The sequence below is a fragment of the Nelusetta ayraudi genome, unplaced genomic scaffold (assembly GCF_046127955.1).
Source record: "Nelusetta ayraudi isolate G7.1 ecotype Tasmania unplaced genomic scaffold, CSIRO-AGI_Nayr_v1 ptg000008l, whole genome shotgun sequence".
In the NCBI taxonomy this organism is placed as follows: domain Eukaryota; kingdom Metazoa; phylum Chordata; class Actinopteri; order Tetraodontiformes; family Monacanthidae; genus Nelusetta; species Nelusetta ayraudi.
Window position 1 is genome coordinate 567,862 of NW_027466058.1, and position 17,787 is coordinate 585,648.

General features: G+C 47.8%; 1 protein-coding gene across 2 annotated transcripts in view; it reads right to left on the reverse strand.

Annotated features, from left to right (window-relative positions):
- The window catches only part of mark1 (MAP/microtubule affinity-regulating kinase 1), a 32,851-nt gene that overhangs the window by 1,946 nt on the left and 13,118 nt on the right, over window positions 1-17,787 (reverse strand). The window contains exons 4-17 of one of the 2 annotated variants that reach the window (XM_076018483.1): window positions 9,633-9,681; window positions 8,731-8,796; window positions 8,472-8,542; window positions 7,284-7,340; window positions 6,927-7,163; window positions 5,958-6,077; window positions 5,148-5,247; window positions 4,909-5,021; window positions 3,968-4,175; window positions 2,809-2,993; window positions 2,391-2,482; window positions 1,770-1,910; window positions 1,431-1,682; window positions 20-64 (exon numbers count right to left, since the gene is read on the reverse strand). In XM_076018483.1, coding sequence (XP_075874598.1) covers window positions 20-64; window positions 1,431-1,682; window positions 1,770-1,910; window positions 2,391-2,482; window positions 2,809-2,993; window positions 3,968-4,175; window positions 4,909-5,021; window positions 5,148-5,247; window positions 5,958-6,077; window positions 6,927-7,163; window positions 7,284-7,340; window positions 8,472-8,542; window positions 8,731-8,796; window positions 9,633-9,681 — 1,736 coding nt within the window. The remainder of the gene's footprint in view (window positions 1-19; window positions 65-1,430; window positions 1,683-1,769; window positions 1,911-2,390; window positions 2,483-2,808; window positions 2,994-3,967; window positions 4,176-4,908; window positions 5,022-5,147; window positions 5,248-5,957; window positions 6,078-6,926; window positions 7,164-7,283; window positions 7,341-8,471; window positions 8,543-8,730; window positions 8,797-9,632; window positions 9,682-17,787) is intronic. The other variant, XM_076018484.1, reaches the window with a different exon arrangement.

A 17,787-nucleotide genomic window follows, 5' to 3' on the forward strand; every position in this document is an offset into this window, starting at 1 on the left:
CGTTCCGTGTGATTCTCACCTCGGCGGCTCCATCCTGGCGCTGGCCTCGCCCTCACTAGGCACCCTGAGATGAACCAGAAACACACTTTTACTTTTACATCTGACAAGCCGACGACGAAGGCGCCGTCCCGCCTTGCTGGCAAGATCACACCCCTGCCCCTCCCCCGCCCCAACGTTAATCACAGAGAAAGGATCGTCGGGCGTCATGCCAGGAAAGAATCCACAGTCCTACAGATCCAGGATCAGCACACACAGAGGTGAACGTGACTCTGTACGGGTGGACACAAAACCAGAGTAGTGGCTCCTCCACAACAGCCGGAAGCATCATCTCACCCACTGGACGCTCGCCGTTCGTTAATCTCCACTGATGTGCAAAAGCGAGATTTGTCTCGGTGCTCTTGGACAACAACAATAACAACTGTGATCATAATAATAATGGTGATCATGGAGAGTAAGGAAAGGCAAATCCAGCAGTTGGAGAAGCGGCTATTGCGACGAAGCCCAGGAAAAGTGTGTTAACTTTTCTGGGGGATGTTTTCTCAGGGGGGAAAAGGGGAGAAACATGACATGACAGGGGTGTCAGTGGGCAAGGACGTGGTGTATTGGGAGTTCAGACAAATAATAATAATAATGATAATAATAATAATGATAATAATAATGTAAAAAAAACAACTGGGGCCAAAGTCGGCGTGGGCACAGAGAGGTCTCTGCTGGCTTCATTTTTGGTTTGTACAGATAAGGGGAGGTGGGGCAGGTGCAGCAAGCGTAGTGTTGTCCTACCTCCGGGTCGACCTGAAAGACAGAGCTCTATGCAGGGAGAAAAGGAGAGAAAGCTGTGAGCTGAGACTAGACGGGCTGCTGGCGTGAAGGTGACAGAAGGCGCTACTGGCTGGGTGCACAAGCAGTTGTTGTTTCAGAGCAAAATTAACAAAAATCAAATTAATGAAAAAATAAAATGGATAGTGTGGTAACATGATAAGCTCAGGGGAGAAGGCAGCTCAGTTGGTTACCAGTGGCAGTGAGAGCGCTCTCTCTAGTTTTCAGTACTTGGAAGTTTTAATTCACAAGATATTTAATCTTTCAATATATAGAGCGACTCTCAGTGTCACATAAGAATTAAAATATTTTACAGGCCACGTTTGTCTCAGAAAAGAAGGAAATGCATCTCTGATGCCCCCTGGTGGCTGGCTCAATTGTAACTCAAATAAAAACTTGGCTATGGGACAAGAGTGCATATCAGACATTTTACAAGTATATTTTCATATTGATGGATTCATAGTTTCATTATCCTTTTAAATCTGCTTTTAACTCGTTAACCGACGCTTTAAAACAGGAATGAAAGCTGAAGGCGTCCCCCTAGTTTAGATGCAACATCCGTCTTCAGCCCAGTCAGCGGATTGAAAAAAAAGAGCTTATTTCCCTCCACTGACCTGCGGACAAATTTTGAGGTGATTTTGCTGATGATCCCGGTGGAGGTGCCCCTGCGCTGCTGAGCGAGAGCCCCCGTGTCGTGGGACAGCGTGGGCGACGCCGGGGGGCCGTTGTAGGTGGCGCTGCGGCGGTCTCGGAGCTGAGCCCCGTGGAAGGTGCTGCGGCTGGTGGTGCCGCGGGGGAACCGGTTCTTCTCCGGGGTGCTAATACTGTGTGCAGACGGGGAGGTGGAGGGACCCCGGGGGGAGGAGCTGCGAAAGAGGAGGGACGATGAGTGAGGAGAACTGGGTGGGGACTGGTGGAGATGCTAAGGGGAGGTGGAGGGTATTGGTCCTCACCTGGCTTTAAGCTCCGTGTTGTCGTCGATGGGAGGCAGTGTGCTTTTTGAGGGGTGCCCCGACGACGACATGGACTTGGTGTGGCGAGGTCGCGTGGAGCTCATGGCAGTCGACGAGGTGCTGCCCGACACCTCCGTCAAACTGCCGACAGAGAAATTCCACCGTGTTTGTTTTGTGTATTTATGACTTTTATATTTATAAAAGCTTTACATACTGCCCATAAATACATTCATACAAGTGTATACTTGTAGTAGAATAAAAGTAATTTGGTTTTCCTACCCTTACAACAGTTCTCATATATATAACAATGCACTCTGTACTATGTCATTACCTCCATGTATCTGACAGTAAGTTCCTGCCATGCACTTTATTTATTGATTTAAAGTTTTTTTTTGGGGGGGGGTTGCAGCTGTGGCACTTTACTATGCAGTGATGATGCTCCAAACGTAATTCCTTTATTTCTGCCATTGTTAAAGGAAGCCCGCCTGACAGTGGCACTAAATATGCGACACGCTGTAAGGCGGGATACCTTAAATACCGGGCTTACTTAAAAGTTTTACACACTGGAGCCTTTAAGGGAAGAGCAGAGAAGAGAAGACTGAGAACAGAGAGACTGGTTACCTGCTGTCCTTCCCATTGGGGATGGCTGAGTAGCGATCAGTGGAGGACCGTTCACACACGTAGGTGTTCCTGCGAGTCATTGAGCCGTTGGTCTGTTTGTGGAAAAACGAAAGCGAAAATGATATATTAAGAAATCTCACACTGCAGCTGATCCGTCTTGATAACTTTCAAGAGAAAGTGTTTTTTTAAAGGTTTGGTTTAAGGTTTCTATTGATCCCACAAATAATCAGCAGAAAGAAACAGCCGCTATCAGCACTCAATAACCACAGGAGAAGCACGAGGCGATGACAAAGACATTAGCGCAGAGGCTGCAGTGGCAGCAGTTTGCATAGAAGAGCGTCATTCATTTTTAGTTTACTTTTTTTTTTTTTTTTTTGCATATATCCTGCATGAGGAGTGACGCCCTCCACTCGCTCACCCCCACCGCGCTCGACGACGTCTTCTTCCTCTCCTGCACTCCCAGCGGCGACGCGGGAACGTCTCCTTTGGACGTGCTGAGCTCCAGGCGGCGAGCGCCGTCCCACTCCTCCTTGTGGTCGCTCTCCACGCTCAGCGCCTGGCCGCGCTTCGTGTACGACACCGCCGGTGGAACCGACGGCCCCACTAGAACGGCAACAAACGCAGGACATCGTCACCATCAGGCTCTTTGTACGTATTTCCACGTCGGCCTTCATTTCCAGGGTACAACAAAAAGCGAAACGTTGCAAGGGGAGTGCAAAGCCAAATCAAAGCCAGAGTTGTTTTTTTTTCTTCTTTCTGACACACCATCAAATCAATCTGAACGGTACAACACAACGTTCGGACACATTGCACAGCTGTAGAAGCTTTCTGTAGGGTTTTCTGATAGGAAGCAAAGCTGTTCCCTCCTCATGCTTTGGACGTGCTGACTTGAGGGAGCTGCAGGTGGGCAGTCGGCCAGCAGATGGCGCCACAGACAAATGGCCCCACATGACATGGGGGAAGCTACTTCACAGGCGTTGCAGAGGTTGTGCCACTGAGTTGTTGTTTTTTTTTTACACTTATTACACAAATGAGTAGTGCAAGTTGAAGTCAGTCTTCATTGACTGATTATTTTTTAATCTCAATGAATTAAATATATATTGGAAAATGAAGCATTTTTTAAGTATTCATCCTTATACAAGTAATTTTCCTACAACCCTCTAGAGAGCAATATTTAGCCCTATGTTTACAGCCTACCACAAAAAGTCTTTGGAAGGGGACAAAAACAAGGGTAAGTCTCAGAGGGCAGAAAGAAATGTGCAGGTGTGTTACGCGTAACATGGCAGGGGTTCCTGTGCCCTTTATGACATCACAAAGAGAGAACCGACAGAACTTGCATTTCTAGCACAGCTTCTGAGAAGTGAAGCAAGCAAAAGATGCAAAAAGATGGAATATTCTCAATTTTCTTTGACAAGCTAGAGAACGTGGCACCTAAGACAGTTCTAGTGCCTTGCTCAGAGGCACGTCGGCACTCTCGACACCAGTGGCCTGTCCTCGGCAACGTGGAGCAGCTTCCCGCCACAACAGCACGTTAGCCACCAGCACTGTGCGAGCTGGGAAGGACGAGGTTACTTTACTTGGCTTCTCTACGACACCACCACCACCATCACCACCATCATCATCATCCCCACCATGATCACTGTAGCGACGCTGCTTCTGATTGGCCGAGACGCTGCGCGTGACCTTCGGGTGGGCGGGGGAGATGCTGGAGCTGTTGTTGATGTCGCTGGTCGGCCGCTGCCGCTGCCCCAGCAGGCTGTTGGTGAGGGGCTCGCTTCCCTCGAACTGCCAGGGGGGGAGAGAACCGGGGTGAGGGGAGGTGCCGGCATGACATCACCAATTAACACGCTGGTTAACCTGACTGTAGCAAACCCATTCTTTTTGATTTATGTCTGCGGTTCCTAGTTTCATCCACTAGATGGAAGCCTTTTTGAATGCAAATGTTTACTTGAGTTAAATTTTTATATAATTTTTTGATGCATAGATTTTACAATTTAAGGTACTTATAAGAAAATTGCGACTCATTTGTTTATGTACAGTTTGCATGTTTGAAAGATGACATCATCGTTCTTTGCATATTGTGTTTTATTTTGCAAACCACTTTCTCTACTTCCTCCCGGTATTGTACGACTGACCGGAAAACAAACTTGATGGCGGAAAACGATTGTGCAAAGTTGCAACATAAAGGTTTATAGTAAATTAACAGTAAAGAGAACAACAAAGCTGGAAAACTTTACGATCAAAACGTTGGACAAAGTCATTTTAGCAACCACTCCCGAAGAGGCACAAGGTTGGTTGAAGATGTCCATCAAATATACTCTTGCTTTCTTCCACCTATTTTGTTGAATTTAAACAGAAACATTGATTGTGCTGTTTCCTTTATAATTCAGTTCTCACGTTGGTTTACGGAGCTGGTTTGTGGAACAGCAATAAATATGAAAAGCATCAGTCGAGTCCCTTTCCATCTTTCGAAGAATATGCTACAATGACTGACTGACAGACAGACAGACAGACTGACCTCTGGCGCTTTCCTTCCCAGCAGCAGGTAGGTGGCCATGACATCATCGTACTTCTGGCTTTGTAAGGACTCTGTGATCTCATCTTTAGGGAAGCCCATCGTCACCATGAGCTCTGAGAAGTCAGATAGCATCAATCAATCAGCGAGTGACACACTCACACACAAACACACAAACACACACACACGCACGCACGCACACACGCACACACGCACACACACACACACACACACACACACACCTATTCGAGATGAATCACTGAAGTCGGCCTCGGGCTCGATGTAAGGTTTTAGCTCCTCCTCCTCGTGACCCACATTCATCCAATGGTCTTTCATGATTTGCTAACAAAGAAAAACAGGCAGTTTAATGCACGTGCACCCTCACGAGTTATTTCAGCCGCAGTTGCAGTCTTCCTGCCCGCAGACAAATAATCACGTAAATTAGTGGATGCTCGTTACAGTGCAGAGTTGGGCGCAGGGCGACAGACAGGAGGCAGGAGAAACGGACGCCTTCCTTATAAAATCTTTTTGGATCACAAGTTCAGCAAGGCCAGCACAACACAGGATCAATTGTTATCATTAGTGGAGAAATCTTTACTATTGAACCTTGGCCTGGTTCTGGGCACAGGGGGGCAGTATTGACCCGGGAGAGACTGGGTGTAAATTCAATTGACAACAATATCATGTTTTCAAAAGACAGACAGGATGGAGCCGCCCCTTATTGTGTGGGTGCGGTCAAAGTGGGGCACAGAAGAAATCTGGTGACCTTACCAGGTTGGACTTCTTACCTCATTGCATAGATTCATAACTTCAAATGCAACTGTTTGGCAATTTTCAAACAGCCTCTTTCTGACTTTAGATGAACGATATCTCAAAATCCCATTTTTGATATCTTATTTGCTGTTGAATCACAGATAACATCAACAGGAGATCATGGACTTTATCATTGGCACATGGTGCATCTGGCTGAGAGCTGTGGGTTTTTTTTTTAAATCTGAAAATATTTGTGGACTGATAATAAAGACAAGTGGGAAGCTCAGGATTCAATGTACCTCCAAACTGCCTCGCTTGACAGGATTGAGCACAAGAAGTTTCTTAAGCAGGTTTTCACAGTCTGTGGACATGTAGAAAGGAATACGGTACTTTCCTCGTAGGACCCTCTCCCTCAGCTCCTGCACAACGGACACACACAGCACAACACAACACACCCATATTAGCACAAAATCTCAGCGACAACCGAAGTGATGGACATCAGACTTCCATCAGCATTGAGGTGTTTGGGGAAAAAAAAAAACATTTGACAATACAATAAACTTGCAATTATTTATCAATGTTGAAGCCTTGATTGTGGATTTTAGTGTAAAGCTTAAGTGGAGTCACTTACAGGAACTCCAAACTACCTACTGGCAAGTTCTCTAGACCTTGAAAAATATTCCATCTGCATTATTAACGCAGCAGGGATGATTCTGCACAATGTCTCCCTCCACATGATGGACGCGCAACATTCCGCTCCTAACTCGGTTATTTAGGTAAACCCAATTTGCATTGACGCATGTAAGCATCCAAACTCAGTTAGAATGGGCCGAGTTCATACCCTACTTAGGAAACTTGCCCGAGACATGAGGCTGCAGAAGGTTGAATTTGAAGCGTTTTGTGAATTATCACCGTAACAGTATTATTCATACAACCTGGTGAATTGAAAATTTCTGAAATAATGTTTTGTTACTGAGACAGAAATTAGCTTAGATTTAGGAAACATGATGTAAATGTATAGAACGTGAACACAACAGTTGAAGTCGATGATGGAAAAAAAAAACACTGACAAAAGAACAGATGGAGACACAGCTGAAGCGAAAGCATTTGTTGGATTTGCCTATAGTGCTAAGCATAAAGTTGACTGCACACAAAAATGCTCATTTAATCTTAAACAAGTCTTCATAATTGGCCAGCGGCTGTGCAAAAAGTTTGAGACCGTTGTTCCAGAATAAATACATCCTCCTTGGGTCAGCGTGAGGCCACACCTTCAGGTTCTGTCCGTCAAAGGGCAGCGAGCCGCTGACCAGCGTGTACAGAATCACCCCCAGGCTCCAGACATCCACTTCTGGCCCGTCGTACTTCTTCCCCTGGAACAGTTCCGGCGCGGCGTACGGAGGCGAGCCGCAGAAAGTGTCCAGCTTGCTGCCCACGGTGAACTCGTTGCTGAAGCCAAAGTCGGCGATCTTGATGTTCATATCTGCATCTAACAGCAGATTCTCTGCCTGAGGGAGAGAGGGAGGGAGAGAGAGGGCAGAGAGAGCGGACCAGCGAGTCAAAATCGGAAATATTGAAAAGTGACGATTACATATACAGGCCTGTCGGGTCGAGAATTGACATTCTACCTTTAGATCCCTGTGTACTATCCTCCGCTGATGGCAATACTGCACTGCAGACACAATCTGGAATGAAAAAACAGATTGTAAGATTAATATTTTTTTAGATAATATTAAAAATAAAAATAAATCAACAAATAACAAACTGAAAATCAGTTGCAGTATTTTGCACTTTAGCGTAGTGCAATCAAACTGTTGAAAAAAAGGTTCAAGAAGTGCATGTAAAAACCCCAAATCACTCTGATTGAGGGGAAACATTTTGAGATTTACGTGAACCAACGATTCCTCTGAATTTCCCCCAAACGAGCAGCGAAGCGCATCTACGCCTCGAAACCGCGAAACATGTTGCTGCCCAAAATAAAAACACATAAGATTACAGATCCTAAAAGTAGGCAGGAAAACCTCAGCGCATCCATCCTGACCAGAAAAGGGAACTCCCCCCGTTTCCTCTCCGACCACAGCGGAACAGAATTAGCCCCACGTCAAGATGATTCAATTGATATTTCCCAAGAGGGATCAGAGAAAAAGAATAAGATGAGTGTTTAAAAGATGAAAAAACAAAACAAGTGAAGACTACGAATGAACATTTGGGATCTTCTTTTGAGGCCAAAATGTACCACAGTGACGAATCAGGTGGGTCGCAGCCAACAGCTGTTATTGTTGTTGACAGTTTTCACCTTTACATGCAGCAACGGCTCCAACACCCGTCAGTTGTTTGACGGGTGCCACCCACCAACTTGCCCCGCGGCGGGAACACGGGAACTCTCTGCACCTCTCTGGATGTTGGTCTATCTTTACCGCCGGCTCGCGGAGACGCACGACTCCGGCGAAGTTACGCAAGACCGTCAACAGGGGGAGCAGCTCTAAATACAGACTAGGGGGTCCGGAGGACAGGGAGAGAAGACCCGGCTTACGCAACGGCGGACAAACCGGGAGACGAGACCTGTTCCCTGTTCTCATTCACGTTCGTTCTATGGCCCGGCTGCCGGGAGTCTGCGGGCTTCTCCGAGGCGCCACTAGGTGTCAGGGCGGCACCGGCGAGGCGCGCTGGGCTACCTCTGCGCTCTGTCGTTCCTCTGCAGTCGGCGAGGACGGCCGATCTTGGTGCATGCGGTGAAAGCGGGCGGCACGGAGCGATGACGGGCGCGAAAAAAAAACAACCCAAAAAAACCCCACTGCGATGCCCTGATGACTCACCTGTCTGAACTTGGCCCTGGCTTCCTTCTCCTTCATTCGTCCGTGGGCCACCAGATAATCGAATACTTCTCCTGAGGGGGAGAGGAGAGAAGAGGAGAGGAGAGGAGAGGAACAGCTCCGTCACTGTTGCTCTCATTGCATGTTTCCGTTGCGTTCACGAGGTTGTTAGAATAGCGGCGATGCATTTACACGCTGGGAAACAGCCTCGGTGCAAATGTGGGCAAACGATTTAGTGAACACGCAGGAGGGCCTGACTCACCACCGCTGGCGTACTCCATCACCAGATAAAGTGTCTTCTCCGTCTCAATCACCTCAAACAGCTTCACTGCAGGAGGAAAAAGAGAGGATCTCAGCACAGGAAACAGGAGGTGGAAACACAACAGCAGCACATTCACATTATAGTTGTTTCTTTAGTTTTGGTTCAGACTTAAATCCAGTTAATTTTCAGCTTGGATGGCAGCTGCATCTCTCACATTTCGTCTATGAAATCTTGCTGATCCATCTCTCCAACCCCACCATCAGAAAATGGTCTTCAATCTGTCTCGAATTTCATCGGGTTCCATGAGCAGACGGCTTGCTATAAGGATCAAGAGGTGTGATCCGCTGGAGATTAAGTTGCAACTGAAGCAAGACGCGACTGCTCCAAGCTGCACGGACAAACCACAGAAGAAGCCCAACCATGACCCTGACCCTGATCCTGACCCTGACCAGGAGGAAGAAGCTACTAGAGGCTGTAAACAACTGCTGCCGCTAAAGGGATTAGCGTAGCCGCTGCAATCCTGCTAGTTTTAGCAGAACTGGCGGACTGTGGACTATTTTCAAATGAAAGAGACGATTAAAAGCATCCACAGTTGTTACTTCTCGTTTCTTCTTTTATCTCTGAGATCTTTAAGGATTTTATTTCCCTGACATGTTTCGGCAAATTCTTCTGCCTTCATCAGAGTGTCACGTGATGTTGGCGTGTGACTCATCACACTATGATGAAGGTGGAAGAATACACCCAAACATGTTTTTTTTTTTTTCCCCCAACGCAGAATGACTCGCGGAACTTCTGTACCTGCAGCGCCAGGTTGTGTTGGTTTCGCGTACACGCAGAGCTGAATTGCAATAAAGTTGCCGAGCTGTCAAAGAAAGCGGCGGCGTGCTCCCGCCGGAACTCACCTATGTTTGGATGATTCAGTATCTTCATTATTCGGACTTCCCTGAAGAGCTGTGGAGACACAGAGGGACACTTAAGAAGAAGTGGAAGGACACGACCCGACCCAACACAGCGAGCCAGCCTCCCTTTCTGCTGGTAAGAACACTGATGGGAACACTTAGCGAGCAGGGGGGGGAGGGTGGGGGGACCCAGCCGCAGCGAAAACCCTCAACTATGACACCGCATCCATAAATCGGGGTTAGATTGTGCGGCAACACGGAGAAGTGCTGCGTCGGAGCGTGAGAAGCGATACCACTGACGCAGTGACACCGTGGCACTAAACCCTGACCTACACTGGTGAGGAGTGAAATTACAACTCCACTGACACACTGAAGTCTGGCCTGCAGTCCGTCCACGTACCGGGTCAGCAGCATCTCACTGCTGCTTTGCAGCCGCCCGTGCATCCTGATCTGGGCGCCACATAGAGAGAGCGACGCGCGTCTGAGTATTGTAGTTCTAAATCATCACAGCGCACTCTGATGGTCAGATTAAGAGGGTTTATTGTGATAGGACTCTGCGGACAGGAGCCGTTTTCAATCCAGTCTTGTGAGAAACCCCTAAAAGGAAAATCACATCTTGGAGGCTATTTCGGGAGAACAGCTGAGTGCCGAGTCAGACAGAGGTGCATTCAGAGTCATAATCGTTTAAAAGCGTGTCTCCGCCGCGTCGGCGTGACGGTTTGCGCCAAAGCAGGACCAGGATGCTCATGCAGCCACGTAGAGGTGCTGTTGAATCATTTACATTCTGCCGATTCCTTGATTCGCCCCCGAAGCTGAGGACAGGCTTTTTGTTTCCCGGATTCACCCCGCCTGCCGTTTAGCATCTGCCGCCGCCGCCGCCTGAGACGGAGGACGGATCCTGCAGGAAGTGACACCCCAACAGGCTGCAAGCGGGAGCTTGTTCACATTGTAAACCCAGATGCTTCCAGATCTCTGTTCTGTCATTCAGGACTCCAACTGGAACAATGATCACCTCCCTCTCAAAAAATATCGATAAAATAACAAGAAAATTGCATATTTAGCCCTATGCTTACAGCCTCCTGTTAAAACTGATGCTGGTGATGTTTGGATGGAGAGAAATGAAGAGATGGTCTAAAAAGATGATAAAAAGAAAAAAAGAAAAAAAACACTAGACTGGGGACTGGTTTGGTATTTGGACCATTAGTGATGTCACAAAGGGGTGACTTCAACAATTGTGAGGAGTTCATTGACAGGTAAGTTAAAAAAAACTTTGATATTGATAAAAAAATATTTTACATATTAGGGATGTAAACAATTCAATTGTCGATTAATTGTCAATTAAGAATTTAATTAATTAAATTAAATTAGTCGCAATTAATTGCACAGCAAATCACTAATCAGCACGGAACCAATTAGCGAATACGAGCGTGACCGCTACTGTTTCAGTGGCCTATCTGCTGTTACGCAAAGGGTTGGGCTGGGCTCTGCTACTAGCTTACAAACACCAGTGTGAACAGGCCCGACTCTGTGGGACCTCGGAGCCACAATCTGGTTCGGCAACATGCAGGTACTCTCCGACTGTCTGTTGCGGTCTAAAATCCACCTGATTTCCACCTCTATTTGCTGAGCCACCCCTCTCCTCCTGCTCACCACTGGTGGCTCCAGTTGCAAGAAGGCAACAGAAAACTGGCTGCCAGAAAAACGGCTGCACACTTGTGGTCGTTCTTTTAAATTACAATAAAATCTGCTCGCATTCTTTTTGAAGTATCTCTGAAATATTGACTTACTACTGAAGGAAATGGCCTCTGTGTCACCTCTAAATAACATCTGCATAAACTGTAATCTTGTTCGAGTAAACTGATGAGTAAAAATATACAAATTATGGAAATATTGCAGAAAAACGTTTCTTGTGAAAACAGCGTGTTTTACACGGCAGTTTATGTTATGTCATTATGTTCTGCCATATGCTGCACATCTGGATTATGACTGGGATCTATCACCATATACTCTGTATCTTTGATTCAAGAAGCAGCATTATGTTTTTAAGATTGCCAGTTATGTTTGTGCCTCCGTATACTTTTATCTCAAACGGCAGTGTCTGCTCATTTAATGAGAAAGTTTAGACCAGGCATGGGCAAACTACGGCCCGAGGGCCATATGCGGCTCGTTAAGCTTTTTAATCCGGCCCGCTGAACTTGAAGAAATCATATTAATAGTAAGTAAGTCATAAAATAGCTGTATTTCAGCCATTTTCCAGTCTTTTAAGAGTTGTAAATACCGTGGGCCTTCAAAGAGAGATTTTGTTGCAACTTGTTCCTTTTGACATTAAAGCACGTTTTCTTCATATCCCATGATACATATTTTTCTCCTATGAGGTGGCTCACCAAAACGCTCCATCCACCTGCTCTTGCTCCGGGCCCCTCTGTCAAATTTTAGAGCCCACTGTGACCCACCAGCCAAAAGGTTTGCACACCCCCTGGTTTAGACGGACATGCTTCTCTTCTGGTAAAAAAAAACTAAATACCTCCCCTGCATCTCCTCATGCGGAGCCAAACCCTCTTCCATATTCATCGGCCAGTTGGCCACACTGTCGCACACAATCACTAAGGCAAATAACCACGATAAGCCCTGCGGTACGACGGAACAAAAAACAAACACACGGGGCCGCGGCCTCAGATGTGCAGCGGTACGCTCGTTTGGAGGCGTGACGCATCCGCTGAGACTCAGCATCTTTACGGGCTCTTCATCACGAGCCGCTCATCCTTCCTCCTCTCCTCTCTGCCTCTTTGTCTCTTTTGGCACAGTTTCGCAGCCACCTGGAAACAAAAAATTAGAACAAAATCCGAGCAGGGCGGTGTGGGGAAATCACACACACACACACACACACACACACACACACACACACACACGCACACACACACACACTGCACCTGTCAATATGAGCTCAACAGGGATGCTGCCATCAACAGGAGATGAAGAGTCTGAGGTTGCAGCGCCGTCGACTAATCGTATCGATAATGCCGAGGTGGCGCAGAGGGGAAACACAGTGGGGTGTTGCAGAGTTTTCACACATGGTCCGCAGATCAAGTGTGCGCAATATTTAGCTAAGAGAATATATTCCAGATGGATATTTCTCTAGAAATGAAATGACGAAAAATGGCATTTCAAAGCCTGATTAAATAAAGGTCCGTAAAGCAAAAAACAAAACAAAAAGCTTTCACCCCACACACACACACACACACACGGACACACACACACAAAAACAAGCACTTCTCGCTGCGCCTGAATGACAGAAGTCTGTGCCAGTGACCTACTTCTGCTCACCCAGGGGCGCCCGGGCTCCCAATCCAGCCTTAATTACAGCGCAGTCCCCATGCAGAAGGAGCCGAGCAGCACAAATCAGACTGGGAGGACCTTACAGGAACTGGCTGCACTATTTCAGTCGCAGCAGCGCCGCAGCTGCTCATTCAACACGCAGATTATTGATATGGGATAAGTGGCCCGGAAGCCTCCTCCCCCGTCCCCTCGCGCATCTCTGAATCCCGCCAAAAAAAAAAATTATAATCATGTCATCAGCAAATTACGTTTTGCCGTTTCACACAAGTGGGGGGACAAACAAGAGGCGCAGTCGGCAGTGATGGATTGAAAGTGGAAGCGACATTCAGACGCAGCCGACGCGCCGTCCTCTGCTGCTCCACTCCTGGGGTGCCGAAAATAACCCAAACACTTTTGTGGCTGTCCGCCTCCGCGCCGGCCTGCCAGTCAATACCTAGATCAGGGGGCCGCGCCCGTCAACAAAGACACCCGTCGTAATCGTGCGTCCCTCCCCCCCCGACGCCGACGCCAATGAAATTCCTCGGCAGGCGAGACGTTTTGATTTGTCACACGGTTCGTCTCGGATAACGGCGGTGCCCATCCGATCGCATTCCGCCCGTCTGAGCAGGACCAAAGCACCACCACCACCACCACCACCACCACTCCCCCCTCGCCCGTGGGCTCGGCGGACAGCGTTTCATTAGCTAACACAGAGTGGCAGCAGGAAGACAGACATAAACAACAGCCATTATGGGAGCTTGACCCCACGACGGGCCGTTTTTTTCCCCCTCCACAACTGGTAGATAATGCAGAGGCAGAATCAAAGATCTGCGCTGTCAGATAGTTTCATCTACTTTCAGTGGAGATGTTTGCAGGTTGACTAGAAACACTACGGAAAATGTATTTACTTTTGTTACATCTCTATATTAAGAAATTCCTATCCATGACCTTGTTAGCTATGCTTTCCACTTACTGCAACTACTGGCTGCTGTAGAAACTGCAAATTTCCCTGCTTTCTCCCTGTGTCTGCGTGGGTTCTCTCCGGGTTCTCCGGCTTCCTCCCACAGTCCAAAAACATGCATGTGAGGTGAATTGGAAACTCTAAATTGTTTGTGTATGAGTGCGAATGGTTGTTTGTCTCTAATTGTCTCTACAATGAACTGGCGACATGTCCAGGGTGCCACCCTACCGTGGCCCTATGACAGCTGGGAGAGGCCCTAGCGAACTCCTGCAACCCTGGGCTCAGGAACGAGCGGGTATTGAAAGTGGATGTATGGACTAAAGTTAAAGACTAAAGTACTTCCAATGCACTGAATGTCCAAATCTGAAGCCACCCCGCGGCGCCCGACAGCAGCTCGGCGCCAAAGTCAGATCTCACACGTCACGCTGAACACGTCGCGTGGAAAGCGGGGAAGCAGGAGCTCGAGGAATCTTGAGGCGCGAGGTCGTTTCGAAGGTGCACGGTCACGTTAGCGTGATTCCGCGCGTGCACGACGCCTCCGAGAGGCTCAGCCAGTCGGCGGACGGTGCTCTTCAGACGCCTTCCAAAAACAACAACAAAAACAACGGCAAACTAAAAAAAGGAAGTTGAAGCAGAAGTGACGACAGTTGGCGGCTCAGGAGGTGGGAGAGGCGAGGACACCAGAAGAAGAATAAGGACAGGGGCGCAGAACTGAAGCAACGACGCACAAGGTCGGAAAAGTAAAGTTGAGAAAATATCCAGGGAAAAAAAAACGACTTCACGCGAAAAGTGCAGCGCAGCCAACGGGAGCCATCCGGGATGCAGGGAGGCAACACCCTGCACACTTGCTGCGTCAGTAAATCAATGCGGCTGCCGGGCGAGGTGAAGGCTGCGACGGCAATTATGGCGGCAGCGTAATGGCAACCTAAGATGGCTAAATAGCAGCGGCCCCGCCGTTCGCTCCCCCTATCCGGCCTGGTTCTCCTCAGAACGCATGCAGCCATCAATTTGTGAGCGGCTGCTGCAGGGCCTCCTGAGCTCCGGCGACGAGGCGGCGACTCCGGTTCACCGTCGGTGACTTCCGACAAGCGACGCTTCGACAACCGCAACCGGTAGCGAGCCAAGCCATTAGCGAGTCAGCTGTTTCTGACTGACCCCCCCCCAGAGGTCAAAAGGTCGCCTTTTGGCTCGTGCTCGATATGGTGTGCGCAGGCGGCTGGATGTGGATGAGATTGTGTATGAGGATGTTTTCTTTTCTGAATACATCTTGCAGTCAAAGAGCCCATGATTTTTTTTCCACTGACGGTCTCTCTCTATTATATAACCTCTAATATTCCCCCCTGCTGTCGCTGCCGAAGCAAAAAAAAAAAGAAAGAAAGAAAAAGCGGTTGTTGTTTACAGAGCGGGAGAGCGATGTGACGGCGGGATGAGGGCGGTGTTTGCAGAGTGAAAGAGCGGATTAACGGGGGATGTGGTGGAGGGGTGGGTGGGGGGGTGGAGGCCTATTTCAGGGCTAAAATGCCTTAAAAACCATGACAACGTCAACATGCCCCGACCGCGGGCGACACGTGACGCCGTTCCGCCGGCCCATCCGAGGAGGCGCTTCGGGAAGCTCAGCTGACCTCATTTCCTGTTACAATGAAACCGCCGCCGAGTCACACCGGGGCCCGGGAGCGCCGGCGGGGGCCGCCGAGGAACAGAGCCGAGCTTCTCCTCGGACCCCGTGACTCAGTCTCGGCTTCTGGTGACCTCCGTTTAAAATCAAATCATCAGAGTGAGAGAGAGTGTCAGAGAGAGACTAAGAAAAGCCATAGATTTGAGGTCATGGACTTGAGATCATGGAAACAGAAACCTCATGGCGGGCAGTGTGTGAAATACAGGGGAAACTGAATATCGTGGAAAACGTTCAATATCTTTTGTCAGTCGTTTCAGAAAGTGAAACGGTTATTTTATATAAATTCATGACACATACCGTGAAATATTTCAATCTTTTGTTTCTTGTAATTTTGATGATATTGGCTCACAGATAATGAAAACCTCAAGTTCAGTGTCTCAGAAAATTACAATTTCACAAAAGACCAGTCAAAAAAAAAGGATGGTTTCAGCCCAAAATGTCCGGCCTGTGAAAAGCATAGTCATTTCTATGCATTCAATACTTGCTTGGGCATCCGTTTTTGATGTATTATTGCATCAATGGGATTTCATTATCTGTAAGCCATCATCATCAAAATTAGGAGAAATAAAAGTTTGAAATGTTTCACTCGATGTGTAATGAATCTATATAAACTGAAACAATTGACAAAATCTTCAACTTTTTCACGATAGTCTGATTTTTTGAGATGTACCTGTATATTATTGTTGCATATTATTGTTAAAGTTGCATCCAGGAAATATTATAAGGTTATTATAAGGAAATTTCCATTGGTATCGAGCAACAATCAGGGACCACCCGCCCTCCGAATGTTGACGGGTATTTTGCACACTGCCTCACCGGTCGTCTCCATTTTCAGAAAACCTACAATAAAAATTCTCCTCCTAGCAACTTTCAAGGTGGCCCATAATTGCTAGTTTGGGTGTTTGCAGTGCAGGTATGAAACTGTGGCAGCCCCAAATAGTCTTCAGTGCGGTTGTACTATCTCCCGACCGCATGCGCTGCCCTGTGTCGGCGGTGCCAGATGGCTCCTCTGACACGCCGACCAGTGAGGTGAGGGGGTTGGGGTTGGCGGCGTTGTGGGGGGGGGGGGCTGAAAATGAAAAGCGCCGCTGTCAACTGCGAGCGGAGGCGTGTCGCCGCCGCCTCGGACATCGCAGAGCTCATTTGCGACGACGGCGGAACAACTGATCGGGTGACACATGGAAGTGAATAGACAATGAGTGAAAAATGACAGTGAGGGTTGAGGGGAGGGGGGGGTCACCTTGGACGCCACATTTTTCAGATATCCCAGTAAATCTTTGAAACCCTGCACTGCATGCACGGAAGAAAACAGAATCAATAATCTATCCATCTGTTGTTTATGTTTCCTGCAAGAAAAAAAGAAGCCAGCTCAGATTTACATGACGGTCACTGATGAAGAGCGCAACGCAAAAGAAACGGAAGTCTCTGACAACGTCATTATTCTGCTGCGCCTCTGAAAGAGGGAGGAAACAGTCGACACTCTCTGGCCTCACTGCTGTTCACTATCAGCCATCGTGTGCACAGTTCTTACAGCGAGGGTTACAGCATCCAGAGCCCCTCTTCCCGCCCGCCCCCGCGTCCCCCCCGAGCGAACGCAGGGAGATTCTGTCTAGTCTACGAGCATTGCAGAACGTCTCGCGCAAAAAGAGCTGGAAAATATGGCACGACAATAAAATTCATAATTATGTCAATTATGTGAATTTGTAAACTGAAATGAGGAGCGTTCCAGCATGAAGAGCCCTCCAGTTTACTGCCGTACCCTCAGGGTTGTAAAGGGGCAGAACGTTTCCAGTAAATGGGCGGAAAACTTTCCACGGAAAAACAGAGAATTTTGACCATATTCCAAGTTGGAAATGAATGAGAATGTTGTCGAATTTTACCGGAATGTACCGAAATGCAATCAACTTCACTTTTGATGCACTGCAGTCATACGTACCAATGCAAAGAGGGCATGCATGAAAATGAATATACACTTTCAATATGTATTTTTGAACTAAAGTCTACCACCCATTTCCTGTATGATAACAAAAACGGAAAAGCCAATCGCGGACCCCAGTGGAGCGGTCATGGTGTTTGCAAGCTCACAGTCAGCGCATCTAATTTGCCAGCTGGATGCCACTGTACGGGCGCATTTGTCTCCAGTTAATCTGTAATGCCACAGATCAGTTATATATTCACGGTGGTATTAACATCTAAACACACTTGGA